The sequence below is a fragment of the Scatophagus argus genome, chromosome 1 (genome assembly GCF_020382885.2).
Source record: "Scatophagus argus isolate fScaArg1 chromosome 1, fScaArg1.pri, whole genome shotgun sequence".
Taxonomy (NCBI): domain Eukaryota; kingdom Metazoa; phylum Chordata; class Actinopteri; family Scatophagidae; genus Scatophagus; species Scatophagus argus.
The window spans coordinates 23,831,892-23,846,012 of record NC_058493.1 but is presented as its reverse complement, the minus strand read 5'-3'; the positions used below and the strand labels follow the sequence as shown (position 1 = coordinate 23,846,012).

Genomic DNA, 14,121 nt, shown 5'->3' with positions numbered 1-14,121 from the left:
GTGCAGGCTGTGCTTTGGTTTTTATTTTACCTTTGTGTGTATGCGATGCTGTGAGCAAATGAGTGTTAACAGTACAGGGTCTGTCTGCGTCAGGCAACATGCATCAGCCTCAGCTTTGAGTAAGATTTGGTCTGCGACTGCGTTAATACTCTGCTGTCTGATGGAAACTCGTAAGTGCACCTGGCATCGAGGTGCCAGCTCCTTTACTGAATGCTCACATTTTTTCTCTTACGACTTACAACAGCTGCCTTTCATTGTTGCCACCTGGAGGCTCTAACATGATTTGCTTAATGCTTTGCTTATAGAGAGCTGAAGTCATGACGTCATGTCCAGGCCAGTCTCTGGAGTCAATGCAAACATTTCTGTCAGTTGTATTTCTGAATAAATGGAGAGTCTTCCTGGAGTTCACTTTGCTAAAGAAATTTTAGCTGTGATTTTGAAGGTCTAAAAACCTTTACAGACACATCCAAGCAAACCACAACACACCCAACTCGGCCATGTACTCGACTCTTTTTATGAGCTGTGTTGTTTGGCCTGCAAAGGTAGAGGAAATGGTGTTTACAAAGATAAACACCTGACTTTTATTTGCTGTTATCAGTATTTATTGTCATCAGGGAAGACTACATTGTTCTTCATAGACCGTACCAGTTCATATCCTGGCAAGTTTGCGTTCACGGGTTTGGGTTCAGCCCACTCTCGTGTCTTTACTGAAAATTTAATGAGTTCATATTAATATTAAACAATGACATAAACTTCAGTTGTAAACTCGTTAGGAAATGTGACTCCTCTGTATGTGATATGGTTAAGGTAAGTATTGCTCCTCTGAATGACGCCAACTTCACCACACACAAAAGCCTTTTACAACCACAACTGTCTCCTCGGGCATTGCCATAGCCGTGGCGAAAATATTCCAACACTTTCAGCCAAGCTTGAGACTTCCTGTGCAGAGATCCAACTTCACGCTGAGAGAAAATTTGGCCAAAAGGATCCTTAGGATGTCTCTTTGCGATATTTACTCCTTGCAGAGATGGGAAGTCATCATAAATGAGTGCACAGTGTCACTGCCAAGGGAGAGGAGGAAGAGGCAGAACATGACATGTGGGCCTGACAGGACTTCACTATGTCTGAGTGACAAGACGTTCAGTCACCCCGTGGATTTCCCTTTTGTAGCTTGTGAATGTGAGCTCAGATGGTCACGCTTCCTGAGAAAATCTTTCGGAATAGTTTAACCCATTGATTTGATTAGCTGGTGGCTGAATGGCTTTTTATGGTTCATAATGAGTCTGTATGCTGCCATTGATTGTATATAGTTTGAGAGGAGAGCACACATTTGACTGCAGCTGGGATGACGGACGAGTACAGCCAAGTCATTACTGCTCTAAGTGAATTTTTTGGGCAGTTAAACGAGTAGTTTTACAATTTTTGTGGTTGTTTTTAACCGAGAAAGAAAAGATTTGCTGCTTTTATTAGGATATCAGTAAGAGGATTAAAAAGTCAAAGAAAGAGGAGGACAAAGAAAGATCAAGTGCGCAGAGAGCAGCGGCAGTGCCTCGAAGCAACATGTAAAAGAACATAATAAACACACTCTGCTCTCAGGATTGTTCTGCCTTACGGCCATGAACGCTACACTAAATGTGTACTGTTGCAAATAGACAACACGCGTTCAAATGTGGACGCAAGCACAGAAAACACATAACGGCAAAAGACAAGCACACCACGCACACACACACACACACACACACACAGAGGCCAAGACAAAGCTCTTTCACAGCAAACCTGCAGGGCTCCACCCACATTTCAAACACACAGACAATTATCAGGGGATGCAATTTTCACTATAACACCTGCCTCAGTATATCGAGCTGACTGGGGGTCGTTTCAGAAACTGTTTGAGTTGGAATCATTCGCACATTTATCTCCAGCTCCACTGAATCTTTAAATGTGCATTTCAATGGGATCCAAAAGACATTTTAGGATGTACAGGTTCCCTAATATTATTTCATGAGTTGAAAAAAAAAGAAAAAGAAATCACATACAGCCAGCAAAGAGGCTCAGTCAGTGATTTTCTTTTTCCTAATGGTGAAAGAGGAACAATCACTGATATTCGCCATTCAAAATGTTGCTTCCATCTTGATGAAACAATTTAGACCACGGTAACATAATGACTGTGAAGTGTGGGTCCATGAATTTATTAAACATAAATCTAAAGTCACAGGCAGATGCCATATGCTATAATAACAAACAAATAGTATTAAGATCATTTGTAAAGCCTTTTACTCACTTTAAGGTTAATTTAACACGTTCATACATTGTAGGTAAGGCTTGAGAGTAAATTGTTGATCATTTCAGAGTGGGATTAATCAGCTACAATATGTATAATATAATGTAACAGGACATTTAATCACAGGGGTGTTTTATTAAATTATTTCTAAGACTAAACACAATATGAAAATGTGGAGACAAAATACAAAAGGTGAGAACTTTATCTCCCTGAAGTGTGTATTAGATTTTTACCTGTAATTTTACACCATTAAATACCTACTTTCACACCTTAAAAACTGATCGAAGGATGGCATCATTCGTTTTTTCCACCAACATTTTTTATGCTCTCATTACATTTTCAAAAATGAAAACTCAAATACAAGAACGTATGATAACAGCTACTGCACGTGTGTAAAATACAAACACAGAAGAGTTGGAGGACTTTTTTGTGGTTTGAGACAGACGTCTTTGTCTGTGACTTTAAAAGTATATTGTATTGTGCTGTTCCTCAAAATCATCTTGCCTTTGGCGCTGCTGCAGTTGCCAACAAGATCCACAGTAGCAGCCGCTCCCTCTGGAGCCCACCTCCAGTCTTTCCGAAAATTAGGTAGGTTTCATACCTGTGCAGTGAACGATTAAAGTAAAAAAAAAAAAAGGTAGAGATGGAAGATAAAAAGCAGGCAGGAGGGAGGAAGGGAAGAACTGCTGGTGGTGCCAGAATGGCTGATTGTGATTCCAAACAAGCAGTGGGTGGGAGAGGAGAGAGCATGAATGGCCACTACTCTCACGCTGCTGCTCTGCCTGGACCGGAGCATGAGAGACTGTGGGCCGACTGAGTGGCAGGATGGGAGAGAAAAGGGTAAGAGGAGGAAGGGTGGAGGGTTGGGGGGGGGCGGGGGTGTTGTGCTAACCCTCCAGCTATCAGTACCAGTAGGAGGCGAAGAATGATTTTAAAGGGGAGGGGAAGGAAAGCATGAGAGGAGAAGGAGGCAGAGCAGACACAGGCTGCCTGCTTGGATTTGAAGGGGAAGGAAGGAAGAGAGAGGAGATCCTGGTGGCTCGCTTTGACAGGAGGGTGGATGTTTGTAGTCTGTGGAGGCCGCAGCAACACTCTGATTATAGTGCTGCTGTAAGGACACCAGTAAGGTAAGGTGGCATTTTCAGTAAGGAGATTTGAGTGGCATCCAGATGTGTGATTATATTAAATAGAAAGGATGGGCTTTTTATTGAGTCCAAGTTAGTTAAAGATGGTGAGAAAGCCTGTGTGCACGGTTGAGAAGGCCTCACACTGTTTGACCCCGGAGGGAATCATGCTCATAACACACAAATCTTGTGATCTCTCAGTGGATAAAAAGTGATTTCTTCTCTGAGTTGCTCCGTTTTTGTGTGTGTGCGTGCCACTGCCCATGGTCTGTGTGTGTGTGTGCGTGTGTGTGTGCGTTCTTATGCTTCAAGCCCTCGTGAGATGAGAAAGACACAAACACAGGCAGACACACTCTCTGTGGCGTACCCTGATGACCGATGAATGAGCATCCTTGTAAAGAGAGCTCAAAGCAGCCGAGCCTCCTCTGATTGTCCCTCGGGCCGCTCTCTGCTGCTCTTCTGCTCCACATTAAATCTTTAACAAGCTGCCATTATGTTGCTCATACAGACATTACTTCAGAGCAGTTGATCTGGGTTTGAATTTGTTGAGGGTGAGATGTTTATGTGCTGCACACTGACTCAGTGACGTTTTCACGTTTCCTGTTTTGCCTGACCAGGAGTCCAAAACCCAAAGATATTCAGTATAAAATTGCATAAAACAGAGAGAAGCAGCAAATCCTCATATTTGAGCAGTGGTAGAAGAAGTCAGATTCTTTACTTCAGAGAAGGGAGCAATGCTTTAATATAAAAATACTCCATTATAAGTAAAAATCTTACCTTCAAATTTTTATCAAGTAAAAGTACAGACATGTTCGAGTATCAAAATTAAAAGTAAGAATGGATGCTTTGAGTTGTAGACTGATTTATTATACATATTTTTTAATTCCTAGATGACTTTCTACAAGCACCTCAGGTTTATGTAGGCTTAGAACCTGGAAGTTTTTGGTTTTTTACCAGAACAAGAGAGACAGAAGGCGCCATGACGTCTTTGTTTGCTTCTTTAGGATAAATAAACTGCAGGACAACATGGAAACATCTGTATAACCAATGGACTTACTGCTGTCTGCATACATAACTCGTCTCTCAGTTTGACTTATTTGTCCGCAATCAAAATCAGTCGAATTAATTACAATACATCATATTTTATAAACACATCATATGTTTTGGTTTGTAAAATCTTACGATACAAGATTAACGACTGTCGCCCAAATGTAGTGGAGTTAAAAGCACAAAGTAACATAAAGTTGTTTTCAATTGATCTTAACACCAAAAACACAAAAATCTGCTTTGACGCTAAGCTCAACACGCTGTGCTGTAACACGGCTGGTCAGAGTGATAATCCACACTATTGGAACCTACTGGATGCCATCTTTCCAGTCTGCTTTGAGACGGGGGGGGGGCAGGGAAAGACAATGGCAACAACACTGTCTGAGGATGTTTCTGTTTGCATGTGTTCAGCGCTCCCACCAGTTCCCCTCCACACCTCAGGAACAATGCTGTACAGAGGGTTGCCTGATGTCATCAGACATTGCTGGCGCTGATCTGAGAACAGTCATAAATCCTCTCCTTCAGTTCCTGTTGTGAACTGATATGGTACATCAATAGCATTGAGTTTGTTTGGGACTTTGAGTTCCCAAACAGAAAATTTCTGAAAACGTAGCCATAAGATAAAATAAGATAAGATTTCCTTTATTGTCCCACAATGGGCAAATTCACAGCCATATTCATTTGTAAGAAATGCCTCTCATTACAGAACAAAAGGTCATTTGGCATCCACTTCCTGTGGCTGGGTCACGCAGAGTCAGTTCATGCTAAAAAAAAAAACCCCAAAAAACAAAACAAAAACCCCTAAGCAAAACAACAACAAAAAAAATCCCCCTAAAAAAATCGAGAGCTCCGTCAATGTGTTCTTGTGGTGGAGAGACAAACAAAAGGCGCGTTTTGAGTCGATTGTAACCACTTGTCTTTTGTTGTGTGTAGTGGCTGCAAACAAAGACCGCTTCTCTGGTCTATAAGATCCATGTGGACCCAAACAGAGTCACAAACAACAGGACATACTGTAATCAGTTGTGTATGACAGAGACTAATCATTTTGGTTCGTGCAACTGTCCTGTCTGTGTTATTTGGAGGAAATATCTCTACTATTGCTTTTCCTTCATGACACATTAATCATTGGCAGCAAGAAAACACTTTGAAACACTTTGAAACCATTTTCACCCTTCGACAGTCTCACACCCATGACCAATTTGGACGATTTCCCACAACTGCTAGTGCAACTGCTATCATGTCTGCACAGATGGGACAGCCCACCCTGCAACTGTGCTCCTGGTGGATGAGCGTTTGACACGATGCTTCAGCTCCCTGTATAAGCATAATCAATCTCAGATAAAGATAACCTTCCCTTACAGAGTGTTTGATTTGTACTTTTTAATAATGATGGTATCTACCTGGTGTACCATCTTACATGGCTTCACTATGGCTTAAAACGTTTCAAAAGCACTCCTCGATTTGCTGCAGTGGGCACTCCAGATTGAACGAAAGCAAGTGTTAGAGCAAAGCTATGACTGAACATACATTTGTTTTTTTTCTGGATGGAAAAGCCAAGTAAGTGAAACTGTTTTCTCTTTCTGTTTTCAAGGAGTAGATTATTAATGAATGATTGTCTTTGAGTTTTGGACTGCTGGTCGGGCAAAACAAGCAATACATCCCCTCAGGCTGTGGGAAACAGAACAGAACAGAGTAAAACAAAATAAAATTTAAAAATTCACATTTGTTGATAATGAATAAGTGTTGGTTGCAGCCACTGAAAGAAAGACTTTCGGATAGTCTCACAGGATGTAATTATTTCTCCTCAGATGTCATGGCGTCCGACCTACCGAGGCTCCAAGTTTCGAAATGTGTACGGAAAAGTGGCGAACCGGGAGCACTGCTTCGAGGGGATCTCCATCACCAAGAACGTCCACGACAACCACTTCTGTGCCGTCAACTCCAAGTTTGTGGCAGTCGTCACGGAGAGCTCCGGCGGAGGCTCTTTCATTGTTATCCCCGTATCCCAGGTAACTGGCGCTGTTACACTCTTGATTTGCTCTTTTGCTGTTATGCCAAGCAGTGTAAAAAAAACAAAAAAACAAAACAAACATTTGGAGATTATTTTTCTTCTTTATTTTACACGTCAGTGCCTGAGGAGCTGTAGTTATCTGGGCATTGATCCATCTTTGAAAACTGACATTATGTTTAGCTTATAATCATAGCTCAAGTAAATCGTTGTGATTCAAAGCATTCATGATGTTGACGTATATTATGCTACACTTTTGTTTAGGGTTTGGACCACATTACTGTGGCTTCAGCTACTTCACTGTAGTACTTTCACACAAATTCAGCACAGACCCTCGCTGCTCTTGCAGTGCACGTCAGCCTTAAATCCTCGAGCCAGAATTTAAAGCCAAAGTTTTAACAGTATTGCCAATGGGATTACATGAATGCATACTGTGTTGCCCATAAACAAGACAAAGGGGCCCTGTTGCAGTAGAAAGTGTGATATTCTTTCTCTTGTTATAGGAAATGTGTTTCCTCTTACTGGGAATTCTCTTCACATTCGCCAAGTAAATGCTGCTTTACTGCTGGTGCTGGGTCATTCATAATATGGAGGACACACCTTAAAATGGGGCATTTTAGAGCTATAAAGCCAATAGTAAAGTAGTAAATCATTTAAGACTTAAGTGGAAAGTAATGAATTTAGATTTTGCTAACATTCCCCATGCTGTATAAAGTGAGGTGCTCATGTATTCAGCAACACGTTTCCTGCGAGATGCTGACTGTTGGGGATTTTTTCCTCATGTATCAAACAAAGGCAATTTTCTGTGCTGTCATTTCTGATACGAGTGCGTTTGTTTGCTCAAAAGATGCTCTGTGCTTTGTCTTTTCGTGGCACGTTGCTGCTTTGAATAAGCCGCCGTGCTCTCGCACATGAGACACAATGGTTTTGAACTGCCCGTGGGAGGAATGAACATGTTAAGGATCTGCCCCTGCTTGATTAACAGTTTTGTTTTTGTTGTCTGCTTTTCCCTTTTTAGAACACACCATGTGAAATAATTTTTCTCTGACTCACTCATTTCTCCCACCGTCGTCTCACATCTTGTCTCTTCCTGTGTATCTGTCTCTCTCAACTGAATCGCGATGCTTATTGGAACGGACAGATTTCATTGGCTGCAGTAGCATCATGTGAGATGATTTATAACACTTGCAGGTGGCCTGTTAGTTTCCTGAAACGCCGGTGCTGTAAAGGCTAGAAATGCTGCACCAGTCAAAGTAGAGATGCGGCCTCTAAATGTTGCTGTCATCCAGTATGTCACTGCTCTTTGTCTGAAAAACCATAAAGCACTTTGCCTCTTTAAGAGAGACTCTGCCAAGGTACTTGAACAGCTCTTGGCTGCCGAGCAGGATGGAGCAATTCTGTTATCAGGCAGAGGACGACTTCAGTAAGCCGAGCAGCTCTGCTGTCCGAGGCTGCAGTTTACTTAACATCATCATCAGTTATGGCTGTTTGTGTGTGCGCGCTCTGCCATTTATTGTACACAAATGTCTTTTAGCTCTGAGGTCCCAAACTGAAGGCAGCGCTCACCGTCGGATCAGTGAACTCTCTTAAAAGGTGTTTTTTTTTATTTCGTCTGCTGACGCTGTTTAACTCTGATGCGCCTTTCGAAATTGCAAAGGCCGCAGGTGACACTCAGAGGTCCCTGTTGATGAAATTTGCTTTGTTTTGAGATTTTAAACATAAAAAAAGCTTCACGACATCACATAATGAAAGTTATGCTTGCTGGCGCTGTGTTGATTCCGACTGTGAGTGCACGGACAGAAGGACAAAATCACATTGGCTGGTATCACATGTGACTACAAGGTGGGTTTGATTCACCAAAAATGAAACTAATCAATGATGTGTGTCACATGTTCGGTTCACTGAGGAAATGTGTTGGTTTTGTTTTCAGTGAGTTCAGTCGTGCAGTCATGATGAGGAAAGTCTTGTGAGTCAGAGTAATCCCATAAAGCGAATAGCAAGAAAATAGACGATATTAGCAGTTTTTATTCTGACTCAGTTGGGTTGTTTTGATTAATTGCCCTCAGGATTTACTCATGTTTGATACCATATTCATCTCATACATTGCTATGCTGTTTTTCATACTGTGTCACGATCCTGTCCAAGGACCATGAGTTGATCAATAACCGCCTTGTCACAGTATTGCACTCAAGCACTTCCTGTGGTCTCTGCTGAGTTGACAAGTTCAGAAATCACATTAAGCCGCAGCACAAATGACAGGCAGGCTGATTGTTGCTGAGTCATGCTCTGGTCACACCCACCAATTTTAAGAAAAGCGCCCCACGCAACAGTAAACCTAAAGATGAACGGTATGTCTTAATGTATTTTCTTTTTTTCACGCGGCTTTATGCTGTATGAGGCTCCATACATTTTATTGACATTTACGCTACAGCAGAATGAAAAGTAGTTTATCAGAGGTAAAAAGAGCTGCCAAATCAATGCATGGAGTTAAATCTTAATTAATAGGAGCTGTGGTGTGATGTCACCAGTCAAACGTTAACTAAAATCAATAGCTGTTTGGTAGATGTCGTTATGAGAAGCAGCTGTTGAGTGCCATGTGTATGAGATCATTTGGGACGGTGGAAAAATTTGGAAAGGTTCGCGCTTTGGACCGAGATAAGCACTAAAAGAAATCAGAAATCTCCTTTTCAGTTTTCCTTTTTTAATAGAAGACTTTATAGTTAAAAACACAAGCTAATCTTCGGGTGGCTTTGGCTAATGGCGACGTGTGAGCGCGGCAGACGTCTTTTAATGACAGCCGGCGAGACGGCCATATGGTTGCCTCCAGACAACACCACCAGCGAGTGGAGGGACTACCGCTGGCACCACCTGGCACACAGAGCGGCCCAGAAAGTGACACATAAGGTCACTGCACATGCACCTTCTCATCACGTCAGACAAAGAAAGAGAGTGCAGTGGGTGTGGTGCTGCTACTAGCACTGGTGCTACTGTATGCTAGTACTGCTATTACTGTGTACAATTAAATCAGCTGAAGGAAAAGTTATCAGCGACTGATAATTGATGACTACGAAGACATTTTTCAAGTAAAAGTGAAAAATAATTTTAGATTCCAGCTTCTTAAATGTGCCATCCTTTGTCTTGTGTGATATGTCAAACTAAATGTCTTTTGCTTTTTAATGGTTGGACCAAACCAGCGATTGGTAGATTTCATCTTAGGTTCTGTGATATCATCATGGGTAAGTGACACCAAATGACCAATTGATTATTCAAGGACGTGATCAGTAAATGAATCAGATAACAAGGAAGATCGTCGTTAGTTCCAGCCTTATGTGAATAAATAAATAAAAATTATTACAATTTGCTTCAACTCCTGGTTTGGTTTTGTAATACTTCATATAATAGGTCATGATATATGGATGGTTGTTTATTCCAAAGTCCTCTTTCTGGACTGATTTGTACATGAACTTAATGGCATGTATGGAAAGGGAATTTCCATTGAATTGGGCACAATGCTCATATTCATGAATAGTGTGAGACAGTTATACAGTATGTCATGGTCATTAAGTTAAACTATCCCTTCAAGCTCCTTAAAACAAGGCACCGTATTGTAGAGCAGAGTGTCTTATAGTCGGCCACGGAGGCAGGGTTACTGCCAAATGGTTTGATTTATTCTTTTTGTGTGTGTGTGTCTGATTTTATTCGTATTTAATCATTTACAAAATGAATTATTTTTATCGCTAAATATGCTCAATAATGCACATAAAACGTCATATTAAAATGACCACTTCACCAGGCTGATCACAATCCATCCGTCGGGAAGGAACGTTCTTTGCCACCGTAAGCCAGCTAATGTTCTCTCAAATGCCGTGACACAAAAATGGATTGGCCATTGAAACAACCACAAACCCTGACGGCTGTCAGGGCATCAAAGGCAAGGAACAGCGCTGGATGCTGCTCTGCGTGTCAGCCTCTCGCCCGTCACGCCACAAATTGATCTCATTTCCCAGAAGCGAGCCCAAGTGTTCTAATATTACAGCCAACAGTGGCACAACACGTGTTTAGAGCCCGGCTTCTTTTTTCTCCCGTTCTTGTCATGTCATGATTTTTTTTTTCTTATATGAGGGAAGGCAAAATGTTGAAAGCACATCAGGACCACCAGTCACTACACATCATGCTGCTGGTGCTTACATACAGGTCGACTTACTGATCATGACTCAACATGTTCTTTTTAGTTGTGGCCAGCCGTATGGGAGGATAAGCCATATTTATATATATTTATATATTTATTTATAACCTCCTCTGCTAAGAGATGTTGTCTTTTGAATTACCATCCAACCACACCACTGCAGTTTACTCTTTCGAGAAGACACACACAAAGAGAGCAGGAGAGTCGCAAGTATTGCACCTTTAATTCACATTACATTATTGCATATTACTGCCAGAAGCCGGGTCATATTTTCAAAACATTAATCTCCTGAGAGGCTGCTGTGAGATTAGGATGTACTGTGGTGATAATGTGACAGAACAGAACAGCAGTGGAGAGCCTCGTTAATGAGGATTTATTGGGAATAACAGATCAATAAGAGCTGGTAGTGATCACAGTGTGGTGCCTCTGGAGCTGCTGGTACCTGGTCTGCACATGTGTGCGTCACCAGCGCTCATCTGAGCTACAGCTTCAGGAAATGATCCGCGGAAAGACAGTAAAAGTTTATCTGTGTCTCTTTCCTGCCAGATAAATGTCAGCATCACTTTCATTCTTATTGTTTTACTTTAAATTTTGCTCTTGATTTGTGATAAGGAGATAGCGGTGAGACCAAAATGCGTGAAATCTAAGCAGTAAATGCAGCTCTTCTGATTTCTGTATCATACCTCATGGACTCCCTGAACCCTGTGGGTCCCAGCAGACATTCATTCTTTGCAGGTAATTAGTTCCATCTAAATAGGGTAGTCCCTTAGAGCCGATGTTATTAACATTTTGAGGCCATGTTAAAACCTCCCAGTCACTGTAACACTTGAAGAAAAAGTGAAACGTCATCAAAAGTAGGTGGCTTGTCTGGCATTCTCAATTTGCATTTTATTTTTCTGAAATTCACTTCTGTGCAGGTGCACGTATGAGTGTGAGTGTGGTCCAAAGCTAGTAGAAAAGATGTCCAAGAGCCTTCGCCGCTAACTCACGTGTCAGATTTATGAATCATTCGGCCATTGGCTGAACTGACTTCCCACTTCAGTGTCAAGTTTTGGCAGACAGTTGGTCTCTGCTCATTTCGGTATTCATTGGCAAAGTGTTACGTTAACATTTTTTCTGTGGCTCGACTTCCTGCTTGCTGCTTTTTAGTTGTTTAACTGAGTCTATGTGTTGATCTACATTTTTACTGTTTGTTTGTTTGTTGATCTATGCTTCATCTATTGTGTATGCTGCTTAGATGACATTGATATGAAGTGTGGCTCAGATTTTGAAACCCACATTGTGTCCTCATGCTGTAGCAAGTTAAAATGGACCAGTTTTGCTAAACACTCTGTGAATTTAACATTCATAGGCACACAAAGATTTCTTCTAAACCAAAGCATTACTGAAGATGTGTGATTGGATTTCAGCAGTTTGCCTCAGTTTGAAAATTCATAATTTTATTCTCTCTTTGAGGGTTAACATGCAGGAATGTTGCTAAAACCAGTTCAAGATGTTACTGAATGCAGAAAGCAAGGTAGAGTTTGTAAATCTTTGATGATACATCTGAGGTGAACCTTCGGGGTTCAGTGAGGACAGTGCATGTAAACACACACACACACACACACACTCAGGATTTCAGTGAGGCATGACCAGACACTCCTATACCAATCTCTGAGGAAATAAAAAAGAGGTCAGTGGACTGACGTGACATCAAACATTCATGACATCATGGCCGACATCAGGAGGTTTTGTCAAGTGTTGTTATGAGCCACTGCCCCTCTGTGGCCTCTGTGGGTTACTGCAACAACATCAATGTTGCCTCAGATGTCCCTTTACAATAACCAGGTCTCTTTTGTTTTGTTCAGGATTTATCAAATCATCTCACTGATGTAATTGAACTACTGTTATATCGGTCCTTCCTGTTCGCATCCATAAAATTAAAAGCATCATGTATTTGCTGATATTTTTACTCCTTCGACCTACATGACAGGTGTGACGAAAAACATAAAAAAATAAAGTTTAAACGATCTGTCACTGTTTCAGTCTGGCCGCTTGGACTCTCACTACCCAAAAGTGTGTGGGCATCAAGGCAATGTACTGGATATCAAGTGGAATCCCTTCTTTGAAAACATCATAGCATCGTGCTCTGAGGACACCTCGGTGAGTGACCCACATCCACCGACCCACACACATGATGATGAGTAAATGTATGAAATGTAAATATCTCGTTTGTTGTGGGCCTGAAAATGACAGCTGACAGATGTGAAATGCTTCTGTGCAAGGGACAAATCTGCTTGCTGTTCTGACTGCATAAATGATATTAGGCGCAACATCAAATCTCGGTCACTACTACCCTTAATCTCAGACACTGCATGACATATAGTAAGACCACGTGGGCCATTCCCACTAAGTACACCTGTTACATTACTCGAGAATAGTAAAGCCACGGTAGCTGTGTGTCCTGCATAGTACTTTCACTTGTTGAAGGATAATCTCCTCTGGTCCAACATAGAGCCTCTGACCACCAGCTGTAATCCAGTATAATCCTAATGCAATGGGCTGCATTGATACCATGTGCTATTTTTGATCAGCAGGATCTAAAGCTGTGTCATACCGATTGTAGTTTGAAGCTCGCATCAAGCAGTTGTGAAAAATACAAAGTGAAAGAAACACATGAATCTGTTCTACAACATCGACTGTAGGTGTGGCTGTGTATGTGCTTCAGACTGATGGACTGTGTGTGTGAATGTGGCAGGTGCGAGTATGGGAGATCCCAGAGAGCGGTCTGAGGCGGAACATGACGGAGGCGGTGCTGGAGCTGTACGGCCACAGCAGACGGGTGGGTCTGATCGAGTGGCACCCCACCAGCAGCGGCATCCTCTTCAGTGCTGGCTACGACTACAAGGTGCCACATCATTAACTCCAGACACAATACGGTCAAATCAGCACGGCGTTTAGTGACAACCAGCGTTAAATGCAGGTGGAAGGAAATATTCTCTCTTAGACACTCAATCAAACTCAGTCGTGCTCTGTCAAGTAGTTGATCTACAGAAAATTACTTTACAACAGTTTTGTGAGCGAATCATTGAAAGTAATTTGTCAAGCAAAAACTGCCTGGCTGCTGGTTCTTAAACTCAGTGAAATCCAACAGTATCACTCGTTAGGCAGAGATAAAGTTTCTGAGTCTTTACCTGGAAAAAGCAGCAGTCTTCAGTCTGTGTAGGAAGTGACAGAAACACTCACATCCTGTTAGATCTGGTTCTGATTTATTAAAATCAGGCCCATATATCAGTTTGTAAGCAGCCTCCAAATGTTTAAATTCTGACAGTGGAACCCTTTAAAATGATTTGAAATGACCCTTTCTGATTTCTGTTCATGGTTCAAACTCCTTTTTAAATGAACTCCCGTGTAAATCAGCAGTGTATCAGTTTGTTGCTGCCAGATGTGCAGCCCTGAGTCGGCACATTCAGAACTGAGTACAAGCTGGCTCTGC

The 14,121-nt window shown here is 41.8% G+C and overlaps 1 protein-coding gene across 3 annotated transcripts in view; it reads left to right on the top strand.

The window, feature by feature from the left end:
• coro2ba (coronin, actin binding protein, 2Ba) overlaps positions 1-14,121 on the top strand; it is a 42,043-nt gene that overhangs the window by 20,530 nt on the left and 7,392 nt on the right. For 2 of the 3 annotated variants that reach the window (XM_046393233.1, XM_046393225.1), the window contains exons 4-6: positions 6,261-6,461; positions 12,672-12,788; positions 13,384-13,533. In XM_046393233.1, coding sequence (XP_046249189.1) covers positions 6,261-6,461; positions 12,672-12,788; positions 13,384-13,533 — 468 coding nt within the window. Of the gene's footprint in view, positions 1-3,243; positions 3,409-6,260; positions 6,462-12,671; positions 12,789-13,383; positions 13,534-14,121 lie in introns of those variants that run through there. The other variant, XM_046393245.1, reaches the window with a different exon arrangement.